Source organism: Asterias rubens, chromosome 4 (assembly GCF_902459465.1).
Source record: "Asterias rubens chromosome 4, eAstRub1.3, whole genome shotgun sequence".
NCBI lineage: Eukaryota > Metazoa > Echinodermata > Asteroidea > Forcipulatida > Asteriidae > Asterias > Asterias rubens.
In genome coordinates, this window is record NC_047065.1 from 22,535,536 (window position 1) to 22,554,295 (window position 18,760).

General features: G+C 39.1%; 1 protein-coding gene across 1 annotated transcript; it reads right to left on the reverse strand.

Moving 5' to 3' along the window:
- Positions 1-440: 440 nt before the first annotated feature.
- On the reverse strand, positions 441-18,124 carry LOC117289055 (sodium/hydrogen exchanger 8-like). The gene is made up of 15 exons (XM_033769984.1): positions 17,809-18,124; positions 17,047-17,198; positions 15,541-15,686; positions 14,352-14,435; positions 11,732-11,833; positions 10,580-10,758; positions 9,328-9,466; positions 8,630-8,735; positions 7,674-7,790; positions 6,399-6,481; positions 5,294-5,405; positions 4,327-4,469; positions 4,012-4,074; positions 2,316-2,459; positions 441-955 (listed from the first exon to the last, which is right to left on the reverse strand). The coding sequence occupies exons 1-15, from the start codon at positions 18,051-18,053 to the stop codon at positions 827-829; spliced, it is 1,944 nt and encodes a 647-aa protein (XP_033625875.1). The 5' UTR covers positions 18,054-18,124; the 3' UTR covers positions 441-826.
- Positions 18,125-18,760: the final 636 nt, after the last annotated feature.

Sequence of the window (18,760 nt, forward strand, 5' to 3'; positions counted from 1 at the left end):
TGTGTTAGCACTGTATACTCAGTACTTTCCTGAGTCCTATGAAAAAAATATCACAGGCATGTTACTCGGGTGGGATTCGAACCCACGACCCTTTCTAGAGCAGTGTCTTACCAACTAGACTATCGAGATTGTCACAGGACTCAAGAAAGTACTGAATATACAGTGCTAACCAACATAGGTGTAAGGGTAAAACAAAAATTAATATGATTTCTATTTGCTAAATCAAAATAAGAATCACAATCGTAAAGGTGCAGAAATCACTGACTAAACAGAATAAACTCTGTTTTGACAATTTCAAACTCTGCTTGTGTTTTAAGTAACCAATATAATTTGTTTCCATCTATGTGTATACGTAAGCACTGCATACTCATTACTTTCCAGAATTTTGTGAAAAAAAGTCCATAGGCAAATCACTCAGGCGGAATTCACACCTATGACCTTTGCATTGCTAGAGCAGATGTCTTACCACTAGATCACAGAGCTATCCCAGTGGCTAGAGGCAGTTCTAATCCTAGTTTTGCATAGGCGATAGAGATTATATTAAGCACTGTATCCTCAGTATTTTTAAGAGGCCTGTGAAAGAAAATCCACTCGGAAAAATTCTGAGTATATAGTGTTAAACAAACATCGTGAATGAGAAAAAAAACTAAATTATATTCTTAATCCCGATGCAAACTATCACGAGAAACCTAGTTGAAAAAAAAAAGAAAAAATTCTTCCACAAACCAGAGATGTATCATACCTGACTGACTGATTGGCCAAACATCACCTTGAATTATGCAGACCAATCAGATTGCGTCTTATTTCAATGAGGGATGCTGATTGGTTACTTGGCCATAGCAGCTGTCATTAGACTCGTCTCCAGCTCTTCCTCCGTATCGGACTTTGTGCCTCGGACTTCGGAGTACCACTGGTTGGCAAGGTGACGCATTTGAATTCTCCCAGCAATTAATTCCTGATAGAAAAACAAAACAAGTAATTTTTGAATATTTTTTTTCAAATTTCCATGAAACCTTTCTAAAAATTTGATTGTTATTCCTTTCAGCTACAGGCAGCAGGGCCCAATTTCACAGAGCTGCTTAGGCAGACAATAATTTGCTTGACAAGTTTCTGCTTTAAAGGATTTGGGTACTTTTTCAAAATTTCCATAGATTTACATTAAACTTACAGGGTTTGAAGATAATGATAGTGGAAAGCTTCCCTTCAAATATTACTTACTGAGGTGCTGTAGTTTTTGAGAAATGAGTAAAACAATGTCATGAAAATACGTTTGTTAATGCTTAAAATAATTTTCGTCTCATGAGACGAAAATTATTTTCATGACATTGTTTTACTCATTTCCCAAAAACTACAGCACCTCAGCACATAATATTTTCAGGGAAGCTTTCTACTATCATTATCTTCAAACTGTGTAAGATAAGTGTAAATCTGTGTACATAGTGTTTTTTGTCCTACAAAAAGTACATAAACCCTTTAAGCAAAAGTAAGGGGGATACCAGTCACTGATTGAGCGCGAGATATGGCATCTTTGCTGTTAACCTTATGTGGCGTGTCATGGCCTAGCGGTTAAGAGTACCCAGTGCACTTATCGTAAAGAGAAGGAGTTCGCCCCTGTATTCCTGGTCTGATCGGCAGCAAATTGCGCCAGAGCACCCTGTAAAACATTACATGGCGCTATAAAAGGATTAGTTCTCATAATTCAGTAAGTACTGGCCGTCTTTGCTACTTATTTTTCGTTCTGTATGTCACAAGATCAAGATTGTAAACATAACAAAATTCACTGTACAACCATCTTTTTTTTTTCTCGTTTAGGGAGTATCCCAAAAGTCAGGCACGCTCTTTGTGCAAAAGAATGTTCCAGTGGGCATACGCCCTCAATCCATTGCATCACCAGAACATTCCATAGGACTGCATCATTCTGTTGAAGTCTTACACAAGTGAATACGCGCATTAGTTTTGTTGAACGTTCTAATGCAACCAACTGTACTGCAGTCCAACGGAACGGTCCATGAGCATGCCTGGTATGTTTATCCGATCCAGTTAGAACATTCCAATCTTTCTGACTTTTGAGACGCTCCCTTAAATCAATGTAACCAAACTGAGGCTGGGAGGTAAACTAGTCTGGTCCTTTTTTTTTGCAAACACGATAATAACTGCATACTAGGCTTACATTTCTTGAAAACGATTAAAGCATACTGTATGAAGCGTTGAGGTGTCAACCACCGGTTCTTTTCAGAACTAACACTACTCAAAAGAGATTTTCACATGGCGCTACCACAAACCTTACCCAAAGACAAAAGACATTTGAATCTCACCTTGTTTGTATATCGTCGTGTAAAGAATGGCACAAAGTATTTGGTGTCCCATTTGATGAAGCCTGTGAGGTGGGATCTGACGTAGTTGACTTCGTACTCTTCCTCTGTCAGTTCAGACAAGTGCTCCGTATCCACAGCACTCCCCTAAAATTTAATAAACAACAACAATGACACAAAAAAGTAGAGGATTAAGGCCTGGTCACACAGGCCCCGATAACGAGAACGAAAACGAGAACGATAAAAATGCACGCCCTCGATTGGTTGAATGAGCATGGGCGTATTCTGCTTGGAGCATAACCAATTGAGGGCCTGCATTTTTATCGTTCTCATTATCGTCCTCGTTATCGGGGCCTGTGTGACCGGGCCTTGAACTTCGTTCTTGAAGCGGTACAGCAATTTCCCTTCTGGTAGGAAGTACTTCTATGAAGAAAATGTAAATTTGTACAGGAACATTGCACATGGGAACCAAAGAGTTATTTCTCTGTGGCTTTTATGCAGTTCCAAAAAGGGACGGTCATTGAGTGGTTTGGCTCAAATGCATTGGACACTATTGGTAATTACTCAAAATAATTATTAGCATGAAACCTTACTTGGTAACGAGTAATGGGGAGAGGTTGATAGTATACAAATATTGAGCGGCTCAGAGTGGAATGGGAGGAATATTATCGCAAGGTAAAATTTGGACTGTTCCATTTCACTCGGCTTTGTCTCGAGGCGAAGCCAAGTAAAATGGAACAGTCCAAATTTTACCGAGCAATAATATTCCTTCCATTCCACGAATTAAAGCCACTCAGTATTTGTTTTATATAATTGACATATAGATCCTTGTCATTTGATGTATTTTAAAAGTATAACATTAACAAAAAATTATATAGCGCCGCGTAGCGGCAACAATGCACATTAATAGCAATCGGATCACAACCTTTTGCACAGATGCTCCTTTTTGTTTAGCAGCGGCGCTGTACTGCTCAAAAACATTGGGAACAAGGATGATCCTAACTGTTGAATGGGAAATGCTATTACCCATGGGCGAAAAGGTCTGGATGGGAGTAATAGTGAATGTCATGTGAAGTAAGTTCCACCAATCAAATGACAAGGATCTGTATGTCAGTTATATAATATAAAACATTGTGAGAAACAGCTCCCTCTGAAGTAAAGTAGTTTTCAAGAAAGAAGTAATTTTCCACAAATTTGATTTTGAGACCTCAGAATTAGATTTTTTGGTCTCTAAATCAAGCATCTGAAAGCACACAACTTTGTGTGACAAGTGTGTTTTTTTCTTTCATTATTATTTTGAGCTCAAATTTTCACAGGTTTGTTATTTCATGAAGATGTTGAGATACACTAAGTGAGAAGACTGGTCTTTGACAATTAACAATACTGTCCAGTGTCTTTTAAAAAAAAAACTTTCACTGCTACCATCCCAGTCATAGCAACTCCACAGGCATTAAACACAATTATTCTCTCCAGTGAAAAATTCAAGAAGAAAAAAACACAACAATTAGCCTTTTTGAGAAATGGCAAACACCATAAGAGTACACCATTTGGTTTGAGTGTATACACAGACAGAATAACCCAAACCAAACAGTGCAATTATAGTATTTCCACCGAATCTCAAAATGGATCATAATAGTACATCTTTGCAAACTAATAACGACTGCTGAGGGCGACGGACACAGAGTGTTTTGTGACTCACCAGATCTTCTGTTTTGCTGAGTGTAATTTCCTTCTTGGGTTTATCTGATCCTGGATTGATGAACTGGATCAACAAGAGGAAACAGAAAGTTTTAAAAGGTGATCAGATCTTTGTATTTGTGGTGATTTTCTTTTTGATTTTGATTTTTAAAACTATGTTAATTGTTGCAATACTCCATCTCGGTAAAATTACCAAGAACCAGGCCTCGGTGGGTTTAAACCACTAGTTGAAAACCTTTTCACCACACATGGATTCCCTTATTCAAAACCACAGTGGATAATATTAAATGGTGACACAGTGGGAGGGTTAATGTACCTTCAATAACGGCATTGTGAGTCCTCCGATGACCACCACGGTGAAGAGTACGATGGTGAGTGTGGTCGTTACCAAGACGTGTCGCGTCTCGTTCCCAAACATCAAGTGGAGACTTAGCGCGTATGCGATGGCGCCCCGTAACCCTAACAACCAACAGAAACACAAAATGCTTAAAGGGAAGGTACACATTTGGTAATTACTCAAAACAAATATTAACTTAAAAACTGACTTGGTAACGAGCATTGGAGAGCTGTTGATAGTATAAAACATGGTGGGAAACGACTCCCTCTGAAGTAACGTAGTTTTTGAGAAAGAGGTAATTTCTCACTAAAATAATAAAAGACTTCTAGCGAGAAGTCTTTTATTCCAATCTGAAAGCATACAAATTCGTCCAACAAGGGTGTTTTTTCTTTCATCATTTTCTCGCAACTTCGATGACCGATTGAGCCAAAATTTTCACAGGCTTGTTATTTTATGCATATGATGGGATACACCAAGTGAGAAGACGGGCCTTTGACAATTACCAAAAGTGTACCTTCCCTTTAAACGCAAAGTATAACTTTGTTTTTTAAAACTGTTCAATTGTTTTAATCATGTAGTCCAGTGAAAACTTCGAGCCCTCCAGAACATTCTATCCTGTGGTAATTACATCATCGTTCGGCACAACATTGTGTTCTAGCAAGGAGGACACCCTGGGGTCCTACTGGTTGCATTAACAATATAAACAATAATAATCTATTACATTTCTTGTGCGCCACCTCCACCTCCATGTTTATAAGGTGCAAATAACACAAAAATTCCATAAAAAGAAGAACAGCAAATTACAATCAATATAAATAACATAAAAACAGACCAAAAAGTCCATACAAATGCCAATTTTTTTGAGACACTCCGAACAGTGCCAGGCAGAAATAAAATGGCTCCGCCCTTGTTTTGTTATATTCTGACCTCCCAAGTGATTTCTTACCACTGAACCACATGACCAGCTGCATCTTCAAGGTGATCTTGTGCTCTCGGAATTTATTGCAGATAAACGACAGTGGGAATATGTTGAGGGCTCTGCCTACCAGGATCAGGATCTAATAACATGGAGAGAAGTTAGGGAACTATTATGCCTAGCTATGCATTCACAATGCCAAAATGACACTCTAGGCGGACAGGTTTGTGTCAGTTCATGAAACTGTTTTAACAGCCTTTGAGGTTTTTGCGCACGCTGTGTGTTGCGATGGTAAATTGGACCTCGGTGTCAGTTCGTGAAACCGGTCAGTTTCGGTGGAAAGATGCCTTGCCTCATCATCAGAATTAAAAAAGTAAAGCTATCGAAGCATTGAAACTTCATGAGATTGTAGGCCTAGATTAACATTGTCTAAACACGCAAACAACTGAAGTACACAGTGTAGCAGTTGATTTGTAGGCCTAGATTAGCATTGTCTAAACAGGCAAACAACTGAAGTACACAGTGTAGCAGTTGATGGTGTCAGTGACAATCTGTCAGTAACATAGTATTCCATTGTTGTCTTATTATTCCCTTTTCTGAAGCATTGTTCCATTGTTATACAATAATTTCTGGAAGTGTCGTGGCCGAGCGGTTAAGAGCACCGAATTCAAACTCTGGTGTTTCTGATCAGCAGAGTGTGGATTCGAATCCCCAGCCGTGACACTGTGTCCTTGAGCAAGACACTTAACCATTGCTTCGTCCTTCGGATGGGATGTAAAGCCGTTGGTCCCATGTGTTGTGTAACGCATGTAAAAGAACCCAGTGCACTTATCGAAAAGAGAAGGGGTTCGCCCCGGTGTTCCTGGTTGTGGCTGCTTAATGCGCCGTAGCACCTTGTAAACCCTTATAGGGTGCTAAATAATTGGGTCTCAGAATTCATCACTGCAATAACCTATCTTTCTGAAAGTTTGTATATACTCAGCGCCTTGACTACCTTGTTTGGTACATACGTGCGCTATATAAGACTTCGATATTATTATATTAAGTACCATAATTGGGCGTGTGTAATGGCACCAACACTCACTTAATCCTCCTTTTTAAAAGGGCAAACAAAATTTTTTTTTTTTCAACTTACTAATGTCCAGATTGTGAACGAGGGCTGGAAATTGTGATTAAACGTTGGTATAGCCAGACCAAGGTACACAAACACGCAAGTCTCTGCAACAAAAAAGAAACAACAATCAACTCATTTCAACTCCAATGCAACAAGGATCTCTAACCACTTATCTTGTCATAAATTGACTCATATTCACGAATCAGTTTGAGAACCAGAACTCTTGAAGAATGATTTCCATGACAAAGAGAGGGAAAAACTATTAGGTAATCAGAATCAGGGATTACACAATAACCCCTCTAAAAGGGAGATTTTGAGCATGAGGTCCTGTACCAGCTGTCCCTCTTTATACTGGGAGAACAAAGCGTAGCATGGTATGCTCCACACATCTGGAACTCTCAACAGCTTAATCTTAGATCTTGTCTTTGTACCACAAAATTCAAATCTCTTCATAAAAACAATCTTTAATATTTCACAGATTTTCAAGGACTAATTTGGATGCGTCTGTTTTCTTATATTTTAGTTTTGGTTTTTAATGCGCCTTAAACACCCAGCAGGGTGGATATGTGTGCATTAAAGACACTGGACACTATTGGTAATTGTCAAAGACTAGTCTTCACAGTTGGTATATCTCAACGTTGCATAAATTAACAGATCTGTGATAATTTGAGCTCAATCGGTTGTCGATTTTTTTTTGATCATCCTTTTTTTTGCGGATGGGGGAGGGAGGGAGTTTTAAAAATATTTTTTTTTAAAATAATTTTGTTGACATGCCAAAATATGAAATCAAGAATAAAGAACAATCACTATAAAACAGAGGGTTTGTGTGTTTTTTATGTTTCCAATAGTTTTGTCAAACAAATTAACTCCTAGATGACATTTTCTGTAAACTTTTTCGAACAACTAAGCACAGTGTAGCCCAAGTAAATATTTGAAGAATTGTTATTGCTTTGCCAACATGAATAAAAACCTTCTTTAAACATCTTTTCAAATCTGTACATTTTGAAAAAATATCAGCTGAAAAGGTTGTTTTTTACGATTAAAATAACCCCCCAAAAAACAAAAAGGGGTAGGGGGGTTTTGAACGGTCGGGTGGGGACGATCAACAATTTTTATTTTTTATGTCACACAATGTGTCTGCAGAGGTTGGTATTGTTTGAAGCTTTGCATGGTTAGGATAATTAGGAAGAAATTATAAATAAACAGTAAACTTTCCAGAGCCAACACTCCGCCCATTTACAAATGGACGTACCCGCCAGTTGATTGTCTTCCTAGAGCAAGAGGTTGTCAACTCACCTGCCAAGAATGCCAGGGTTCTGAATGTCTGTTGCACGTTGATCTGAGTGATGGGTGAGAGGTTGTGATGAGTGTAGTGAGACATGACGATCCCGCAGAACAATATCGACATGATACCTGAAGAGATAAACCCAGGGGTAATCAAATAATAATAATAACAAATTCTTATACATGCGCATTTCACAATAACCGTATCAATGCGCTTTACATTAGTGCCCTGGTCATGGGGCCAATAACATCCCTGGAATGTTTCTCAGCTCCCTTGGGGGAATATACAACCCTGAGCTGCCTGTAAGGCGATTGTGGCTTTTTCATACACAATATCAACCTCTACCCTCGCAGGTACCCATTTATACCCCTGGGTGAAGAGAAGCAATTATTGTAAAGTATCTTGCTCGAGGACTCAAGTGTCACGACCGGGATTCGAACACACACTCCGGTGAATCAGCACCAGAACTTGAATTTGATGCTCTTAACCACTCGGCCATGACACTCTCTAATCAAACACAAGTTTAAAAAGTATGTAACAATACGTTGAACACTAAGGTAAGGTAAGGGAAGGTATACATTTGGTAATCACTCTTAAAATTAATAGAAACACAAATATTTGGTTAGAAGCCTGCAGCAGCTTTTGCTGGTAGAAAAGCGTTTGGAGAACCATTCCTAGGGTGTCGTGGCCGAGCAGATAAGAGCACCGCACCCAAGCCCTGGTGCTTCTGTTCAGCAGAGTGTGGGATCAAATTTTTTTAGGGCAAAATAAACTGGTATTCCGTTAAAAAACGGAGAAACCACATCCCTGCAAATGGTTGAATACAGAAACCGTTCAAAAGCATTTGCCAAACGGCTGGGAGGAATGTTTGTGTAACGCTTCAATTTGCTCAGCTTATCTGATCCTCCTTTAGTCAGAACACGGGTAATATTAATCGGATTACCGTCTATGAGGAGAATGAACTTACCGGAGAGTTTGAGTCCTTCTGACAGAACGTAGGGCAGGTAAGAGAAGATCATAATGATTCCAAATTCAAGGGATGGGGTCTTTCTTAGATCGACATGCTTCAGGAGGTGCTTAAAGGTCAAGGTCAATGGTCAGAACTCAAAGGTCAAACTCCATAGAAGTATCCTCAACTCATGGATGCTAATGGGGTACCTATAAAACACTTGGTGGCAGCAGACTTACCAGGTAAACCCATTGTCTCGATAAAGTGCGCATACTCAAAACTACAAAATCAATGGAAGTTTACCAGGTAAGTCTGCTGCCACTGTGTGTTCCGAAATCTCCCATTGTTAAACTTATGGCAATTCTTCATATCTATAGAGAGGTTTGCGGTAACACCATGTAATGATAACCTCTAAATGTGTTGCGATGGTTCTGAAAAGAACCAATGGTTTAAACTAAGGTTTCGAACATGCTCATCATCCAAAATCTAAAGCTTGAGACTAACACAAACAATTATCACCAAATTTTAAAAATCAAACACTTCCGATCTTGGCTGTGCTCCGTGGTCACAATGGGTTGATGTGGCTGGCAGCCAGAGGCGCCCTTGCATGCCTGCTTCTCGAACACGTTGTAGCCGCGTCCTTCGCAATTCAGCTCTTAGCTGCGAGTAAGGATGATGAGCCCCCCAAATTATTATTATATATTGCAAAAGGATATGAGAGCACTGATGAGTCCAAGAGCTATGCCGACTGCAGCGGATGCACTGAACATAAGACAGAATGAGCCTACAGCAGAACCAAAGGCCTCTGTTGAGGAGACGTTGGCCATCGCTGGTGTATTCAACCTGATCACAGTGCTGTCATAGAAAAACAACAACAAAAAACAAGAAGATAATATAACTTTCATGTGATAAACCATCTGCTCTTTATAGGCCATGTTCAAATTTATGATTTCAGCTCTGGCGTGGACGAGGGTTTTAGTGCATCAAACCAAAGTTCTGGGCCAAAATTGGCCGTCTGGGACTTGTCAAATTAATGGATTTATAGTGACCTCCAACCAACACTCCTTACTCCAGAGTACAACGTGGCCAGATCCAGATCCAGCTTCTCTTCACTGCACTTCTACTCTACATCTTTGTAAAGCTTTAAACAGTTTTAAATAAAAACATCCTGTACATAGTATCCAAAGAGAAGAGTGTTTATCCGAGTTTTTTCAAATGAGTTACCGGCAAACTTATGTGACATCTCTATTTTGAGTGCCACAACTGTAACACATCAAAAATGAACCACATGGAAAACTTGGGCGTGACCCCTGGCTAAACAGCAGTTAAAGGCTGACAGCTTCTGACTGGTACCCACGAAAAAAGATATTGACAAATGGGGAGACCGCCAACATATGGCTAGAAAGCTCAATTGGTAGAGCACCAGTCGAGGTTCGAGTCGAACTCTATTTATTTATTTATTTCTTATTTTTATTCTTCGGACAAAAAAAGCAAAACAATAAAACAAGCACAGGCCGTCTAGGGAAGGGCAAAAGTAAAAAAAAACTGTCATCAAAAAAGATGTGCCCTCCCAGACCTAGCTCATTAAAAAAAAAAAAATTTATATACTACACATTAAACATTATAAAATTGCAGTAAAAATTTAAACAAAAGATGGCAAGTAAAAAGCAATAACACAAACAATATACATAAGGTTCTTTTTCAAAATGTCCACAGATTCACACCAAACCTACAGGGCTCGAAGACAATGACCGTAGAAAGCCTCCCCCGAAATACCACTTACCGAGGAACTGCAGCCCCTGAGAAATGAGCAAAACAAGTCACAAAACATATTTCTTCTCAGTGAGATGAACATTATTTTAGCATAAAAAAACCCATCAACCAGCCATCAAACTCTAGTCAATTTTTTCCCTTGTTCAACCCCAAATCAACAATTATAATATAAAAGTAACTAAACGATCAACTCACTCAGACATTACAATGGAGACGGCATCGTTCAGGATACTCTCACCAAACACCAGCATGTTGAGGAGTGGATGAACGTCAATGGCCGAGAAGATCGCTAGGGTCGCCACAGGATCCACAGCCGAGATGAGAGACCCAAAGGCAAAGCTCTCCACCAGGTCTAGCTCGTACGCTACCTTAGCCTGGATTGGCAAGAAAAAGGAGATTGTATCACCCTCATACTCACTTCTTTTAAGGGTTTAGGTACTTTTTAATAGACATAAAACTAAAATGGCACAGAGTTACATTAAACTTTATACACGGCTTAAAGACAGTGGACACTATTGGTAATTACTCAAAATAATTATTAGCATAAAACCTTACTTGGTAACGAGCAATGGGGAGAGGTTGATGGTATAAAACATTGTGAGAAACGGCACCCACTGAAGTGCCATAGTTTTCGAGAAAGAAGTAATTTTCCACAACTTTGATTTCGAGACCTCAGATTTAGAACTTGAGGTCTCAACGCACACAACTTAGTGTGACAAGGGTGTTTTTTCTTTCATTATTATCTCGCAAGTTCGATGACCGATTGAGCTCAAATTTTCACAGGTTTGTTATTTTATGCATATGTTGAGATACAGCAACTGTGAAGGCTAGTCTCTGACAATTACCAGTAGTGTCCAGTGCCTTTAAGGGTTTGGGTACTTTTTAATAGACATAAAACTAAAATGGCACAGAGTTACATTAAACTTTATACACGGCTTAAAGATAACAAGGTAGAAAGCTTTCCTTAAACAATATTACTTGCTGAGGTGCTGTAGTTTATGAAAAATGAGTAAAACAGTTTCACGAAAGAGATTCTCGTGATTTACATGACACTCCTGTAGATATTGCTCTGTGATTTTCAGTTTGTGATTTTCCATTTTTTCTCTTTTAGTTTTTGAGAAAATGCCTGATATGGTGGCAGAAATTGGAAATGTTAAGAATTTGTTTTACAGATTTTCCAGTATTATTTCACTTTTCAGTAAAAGGGCATTCATGAATGGGAATAATAGATTAGTGACTCATTTTAAAAGAGTAATGGCCGTGTGATAAAGGACCTTGTCCTGCCAGTTTTAAACAGCTGTTTAAGACCTTGTTGCCTAGTCTTTTATTCCCATATCTAATCATTACCTGTCCCAGAAGAAATAACCCCCCTCCAACAACACTAGCTGAGATGACCGTTCCAAAGACTGCAAAAACCAGGATAGAACCGATGTTCTGGAAGAAGTTACCCTGCAGGGGGAAGAAAAAAAACAAAAGGAAAAAAACACAGATTGAAAATGTTCAATTAATTTAATTTATTTTGGTTGTGAAGCCAAAGTCTCTTGGAAAATTTAACTTCTTCACTGTACTAAAACTAAGCTTAGTACTAAGGCCACATAAAAAACATAATTTTTGATCGTCCTTTTTTTTTGCGGATGGGGGACTGGAGGGAGGGATTTTTTTTTTTTTTTTTTTTAAAGTTTAGTTGACATGCCAAATATGAAATCAAGAATAAAGAAATCATCACAATCACTTTTGATATAGTTTTTTCAAACAAATTTAACTCCTAGCTGGCATTTTCTGAAAACTTTTCAAACAACTAAGCACAGTGTAGCCCAAGTAAATATTTGAAGAATTGTTATTGATATATCAAGAGATATCCAGACAAGGGGTTAAAAAAAAAACAAAAAAACAAACGGTCGGGCGGGGGACGATCAATGTTTTTATGTGGCCTAACAAAGAACTCAACGGAGAGAACACAATGAAGGAAGTTTCAGTTTTACATCTGGGAGCGAAAAAATTCCAGAGAGTTAATCAAGGAAAAAACCCTGCAGTCAATGCAATTCGAGCTTGGTCCCCGAGGTGGAAGACGAGGAAAGATTCAACTATGCCAAATCGACCACCCAATAACAATAAACCAATAATATCAAGACGCTTGCATTTATAAAGCATATTTTCTGCTAGGATGTGTCCAACACAGATACAAAAATGGAATCAAAAGAGGCTATAAATGCTGAAAGAACAATTGGGTCTTCAGCAATTTCTCGAATGATTGTATAGTACATGTAATACTGATAATAATAATTATTCCTTTAAAGCCATTGGACACTTTTGGTAAACAGTATTGTTCAAAGGCCCACACTTCGTGTATCACAACTTATATATAAAATAACAAACCTGTGAAAATTTAGGCTCAATCGGTCATCGGAGTCGGGAGAAAATAACGGGAAAACCCACCCTTGTTTCCGCACGTTTCGCCGTGTCATGACATGTGTTTAAAATAAATCCGTAATTCTCGCTATCGAGAATTGATAATTGTTTTAATGTTTTCTCAAAAAGTAAAGCATTTCATGGAATAATATTTCAATAGAAGTCTTTCACCATACCTTCTGTAAACCCTGTAAATTATTTGTAAATCTGTGAACTTTAATTTTTTTTCTGTTCAGAAAGTGTATAATGGCTTTAAATAGCACAAAATTCCAATATAATTTTGTTTGAATATGCTAAACAATAAAATATTAATGAAAAATACAAGAAAATACACTAAAAAAATATACCCATATGCGCTATTGCACACATTAAAATGAATAAAGGAAACAGCAATACAATAACTTTAAAAAAGAACAATTAAATTTACAATTGAAAGAGTTGACTGTGCACTGTACATGCATTTGCACCATGATCAGTTAAATACACTATAAAAATATACACATTATTCACTATTACAGCTACACATACTAAAATAAACCGGAAAAAGCAATACAATTACTTTAAAACTGAACAATTAAATCTACAATTAAAAGGGTTGACTGTGCACTCTCACCATGATCTTTTTCATTACCATGATCATGGTCATTACCATAAGCATTACCTCATGCGTGGTATCATCATCACAGTGCAAAAAGGTCGTTAATTGCAAAGTAATACTCTTGAAGGCACACGTTGCCTTGGATTGAGCAAATTGAAACCGTTTATAGGATTTGAGGCATTGCATGGTGAGGTATCAATAAAGATTTGGTTTGTGGTAACACCATGTGTGTATCTACTTGCCAGGTAGAGTTTGTTCTTAGAGAACTGTACTGCGGAGTAGATTTATCGGATGTTCAGGAGGCTTCTTAGTTCTGAAAAGAACTGTCCTGTTTTTTAACTACTACCCGACGGAAGGTATAGAAAATAGGCTAGGACTTAGTCTATAGAATCGTAATTACTTGAATTGGTCTAAAACATTTGACTAGTCATCGTCAGGAGACTGAAGAGATAAGAGAAAAGTGGGCTTATCTATAGGGGTTCAAACTGTAAACATGTTTTAATAATGGAATATAATGATCCACACAACTATGCCTGGAAATTGCATGGTTTGCCGTTATCCAGTGCCTTTAAAGGAACACGTTGCCTTGGATCGGTCGAGTTGGTCTATAAAAAGCATTTGTAACCGTTTGTTATAAAATGCATATGGTTAGAAAGATATTTTAAAAGTAGAATACAATGATTCACACAAATTTGCCTAAAAATTGCGTGGTTTTTCCTTTTACTTTGCGAACTAACACGGTCGGCCATTTATTTTGACTCCCATAAATGGCCGACCTTGTTAGTCGACGAGGTAAATAGAAAACCGTGCAATTTCGAGGCATGTTTGTGTGGATCATTGTATTCTACTTTTAAAACATCTGTCTACCCATTTGCATTTTATAACAAACGGTTATAAAACGCTTTTCAAAGGCAACGTGTTTCTTTAAAGGTCAGAAAGTAGGAGGGTTAACATTCTTACCTTATGCAAAGAGTAGCCCGACTCAAAGATGATGGGAGGTAGGAGGATGAGAAAGAACATGGTAGGGTCCATCATCTCATAATCCTGTTACAAGAAAAAATCAAACTTGACATTTATGCGTACCTTGCACCTTTTATCCTGATGGTAAGTCATTAGGGTCCCAGGCCTGTGTACTTCATATTTGAAAGGGCAAGGGCACCATGGCATTTTTCCCCCTTAAGGGCACCCTATGAGGGAAATGTCAATTTCTATTGGAGCATTTCAAGGGCACAAAGGCAAAGACTAGGGGGGGCATCAAGGCAATCTGTTCCTCCGTGAAGCAACTTTCATGCTAACCGTTGTAGAAATGTTTGCTTTTTAGCACAAGCTTATTTCACATGTTAGCAAGAAAATTAGGAGGCCATCTTGCACGTTCACCCTGGATTTGTATTGTTACGTGGTTGATTTTCAATACAGCAAGCACTGTAAGGTTAGGATGCCTTTTCCTGTGCTTCCAGTTAGCAGCACCACGAAATGGAAATCGTAAAGTGAAAACAAAAACCGGCTGTTAAGAAGCTCTATGAAATTGGGCCTAGGTCTTATTGGCTTATTCAAACACACTATCAACCTCTACCCTCGCAGGTACCCAGTTATATCCCTGGGCAAAGAGAAGCGATTTCAGTCAAGCATCTCGCTCAAGGACACAAGTGCCACAACAGGGATTCAAACCCATGCACGATGACTCAGCCACCAGAACTCGAATGGGACGTTCTAAAACCTCGCGACCATGACACCTTACGAAACACACTAAGAGCAAGTTCGAGTGTGCACAATGGTTAACTAAAGGTTGACCATTTTGACTCAAACCCAGGCTGGTTGACCATTGGTTGACTACTGTGGTCGACCGTTTGGAACCAGCCTCGAGCCCATGGTTTCTTCACTGGTCCCAACAGCATGTTCCATTCTAACATGTGTTAAGCGCAGAGGGGAACCAGTGACACTTTAGCAAAAAGGTGGAAGGTTGACTAGACTCGTTCGGGTGAGTACGTCATTGCGCATGTGCGTTGCTAGTCTGTGGTCGACCACTGGTTGACTAAATGTGCGCACTTGAACTTGCTCTAAATTGCACGGCACCTTGAAAGTACCTTTGCTTCATCACAAAATAACAACAATTAAGACTGAGAAATCCTGTAAAGCAAGGGGTACTCACCGTTAGGTTGTACTCAGCGATCTTGACGTTCTTCATGAGTAAAGACACCAGTCCGATGAGTACGCCCAGACCAACGACGGCCACGCTCTCCGGGAGGTAGTGAAACTTGAACTTAATCAGCAGATGAACAAGGATGATGGACAGAGCTGTCATCAGAAAATAATTGAAAAAAAAGTTGTAAAATGTTATCAGCTTTGCTTCAAGGCAATGGAAACGTTTGGTAATTGTCAAAGACCAGTATTCTAATTTGGTGTAACCGAACATATGCATAAAATAACCAACCTGAACAAACGTTTTGGTAAGGCTGCACTTGGCTCAATTTCATAAAGCCTGTAAGCACAAAAACTTGCTAAGCACAGATTAGTATTGCTAAAACAGAAGCAGGTTACCAGCACAAAGTTACATTAAGTTTATATAATGTTGCTTGCTGCATAAAAATTGGTTAAGCATTATTTTCTGCTTAAAGGCAGTGGACACTATTGGTAATTACTCAAAATAATTATCAGCATAAAACCTCACTTGGTAACAAGTAATGGGGAGAGGTTGATAGTATAAAACATTGTGAGAAACGGCTCCCTCTGAAGTGATGTAGTTTTCGAGAAAGAAGTAACTTTCCACAAATTTGATTTCGAGACCTCAGATTTAGAATTTAAGGTCTCAAAATCAAGCATCTGAAAGCACACATTTGTGTGACAAGGGTGCTTTTTCTTTCATTATTATCCTGCAACTTCGATGACCAATTGAGCTGAAATTTCCACAGGTTTGTTGTTGAGATACACCAAGTGAGAAGACTGGTCTTTGACAATTACAAATCTTCATGAAATTGGGCCTTCATCTATTGTTGCATCAAAAGAGTTGCTTTCTGAACAAGCGTCCAGTGAAGATTTGACAGAACCTGAGTTCTCCATCTTGTGCCTTTAGGTGCTAGATTAGGGGTGTTAACATACTTTCTTCTTTGTTTTATGCAAGTCGCCAGACAAACGAGGCCTGAAGGCCACTTCAAGGTGTGGCCTACAAATATTTTTTTCAGAGGCCGTTGCCACCTACTCCTTGGGCTGAAACAGGGTTACCCCCCTTTACAGTCCATGCGGATGTAGGCTTGGGTATCGTCAATTCGAAGCCTGGCCGGTAGAGCAGAAAGCACTATCCCCCAAATTTACATAGCAAGTGTCACGACCGGGTTTCAAAACCACACTCTGCCGATCAAACACCAGGGCTCAATTTCATGGCTCTGCTTACCGTAAGCAAGGAATCGGCGCTTACGGTTAGCAGGGAATTCTTTGATTACGGCAAGCGTATTTCATGGGTCAGCGACGAATTTTGGCTTCTGCGCATGTGTACTTCATGGTACTAGGCATACTACGCTTACGAGGGTAGCATGGAAATTGCACTTAAGCGGGGAATCGTGATAGTAAGCGCAGAATTCGGTGGTAAGCAGAGCCATGAAATTGGGCCTAGAGCTCGAATCCGGTGCTCTTAGCCGCTCGGCCAGGACACGCCACTTACCCAGAATGAGGAGAATGAAGAACAGCGCTAAGCTGCTAGAGTGTTCCTCTTCAGCTGAATTACCAGCAGGTAGTTGATGATCTTGGACTGTTGCTTGCTCCGTGGAAAGAACGTCAGTCAAAGTGGCTGGAGTAGAAGAATTCAGCTTATCCCTGCTCCAACACAAAATGTAAATATATCACAAAAACATATTAAATATGATATTGGTAAGACAAGTCCTGCTCTACGTAGAATTGCAAGGTTGTGGGGTTTGAATCCTACCCAAGAAAAATGCCTGTGATTGGTGTACTGTATGGGTAAATTGAAAAAAAATATTCTTTATCCCCGATGCAAATTTACATCTTTTAAAGGCAGTGGACACTATTGGTAATTACTCAAAATCATTATTAGCATAAAAACTTAAATGGTAACAAGTAATAGGGAGAGGTTGATAGTATAAAACATTGTGAGAAACCGCTCCCTCTAAAGTAACGTAGTTTTCGAGACTATTCCACAAATTTGATTTTGAGACCTCAGAGTTAGGTTTGAGGTCTCGAAATCAAGCATCTGAAAGCACACAACTTCGTGTGACAAGGGTATCGACCACGCCATACTTCTTCAGCGCCTGTATTTGGAACTCGGCTTCTCCGACAGACCTGTGTCATACCTCAGCAATCGGATTAGCAGAGTTAAAGTATGCAGTTTACTCAGTTTACTCAGACAACATAAAAAAATTATGGACTTTTATTTGTAACTGTAACTGATAGTACACATATTTCCTACCCTGTTCCATTGACCATCGACGTTTCTTCACTAATGCCGTCTACAGGCGCTGCTGCAGAGGTGGTCTTCGTCGTCGGCGGTAGACTGCCGGCTTCACCGCCGGCACCTCGCCTTACCAACAACCTCACTACATCATCATCTCTATCGTTGGCTTCGAAGGCACAGCATTCATTCCAGCAAATAAATCGTAAAGCGAGCAGTAAAAAGGGCAGCGTAAACCCTTTCATACTATTCGAAAGAAACATATACTTTGATAAAAACTTATCAGTCAGTTAATTGGAGAAAAGGGAACACTAAACACTGCCACTGCATTCCTTTTTCGTTCTGTTGTTTTTCTTTCTGTAAACGTTTCATTAACCGTATGGTTCCCTACACACATTATAATCAACACATGTTTACGTTTGGGTGCCAGTCATTTTCCTCATCGTCAATAGAGGGCAGCATTTAGACTGGATGGGCGGGGCTCTTATACCGCTTGAGGGGGGGGGGCGTAAAATCAACCCCCTTTTTTAATTTTCCCAAAAAATAATGGTAGAACAATTGTTCGCCTATTAATGTAACAATCCGTTTATTTTTTGAAAAAAATGCAAGGTTTACCCCTTGTGATGTTATCCAAGTTCAGCCCATTTTTAACAAAAAGTTTAGTCGTTTAACGATTTTATCAAGATTTATCCCGTTTTTGATGAACGTGCAAAGTTTACCCCTTGTAATGTTATCAAATTTCAGCACCTTTTTAAACAAAGAAATGCAAGGCTTATCTCTTGTGATTTAATTTAATTTCGACCCATATTTAACGAAAGTGCAACATGCCAAGGTTTACTTCTTGTGAATTTATCAAAATTCAACACATTTTTTACTAAATTGCAAGGCTTATGCCTACCCCTTGTGATTTTATCAAATTTCTGCCAATTTTTTTGCGAAAGTGCAAGGTTTACCCCTTGTGATTTTATCC

Bases quoted from the DNA above. Each gene is read 5' to 3' on its own strand.
- LOC117289055 (XM_033769984.1), bottom strand. From the start codon at position 18,053: ATGTTTCTTTCGAATAGTATGAAAGGGTTTACGCTGCCCTTTTTACTG. The intron at 7,791-8,629 runs GTAAGTTCATTC...TTATCTCTTCAG, and splicing joins AGAAGGACTCAAACTCTCCG to GTATCATGTCGATATTGTTC. The intron at 2,460-4,011 runs GTGAGTCACAAA...ATTAAATTTTAG, and splicing joins TCAGCAAAACAGAAGATCTG to GGGAGTGCTGTGGATACGGA.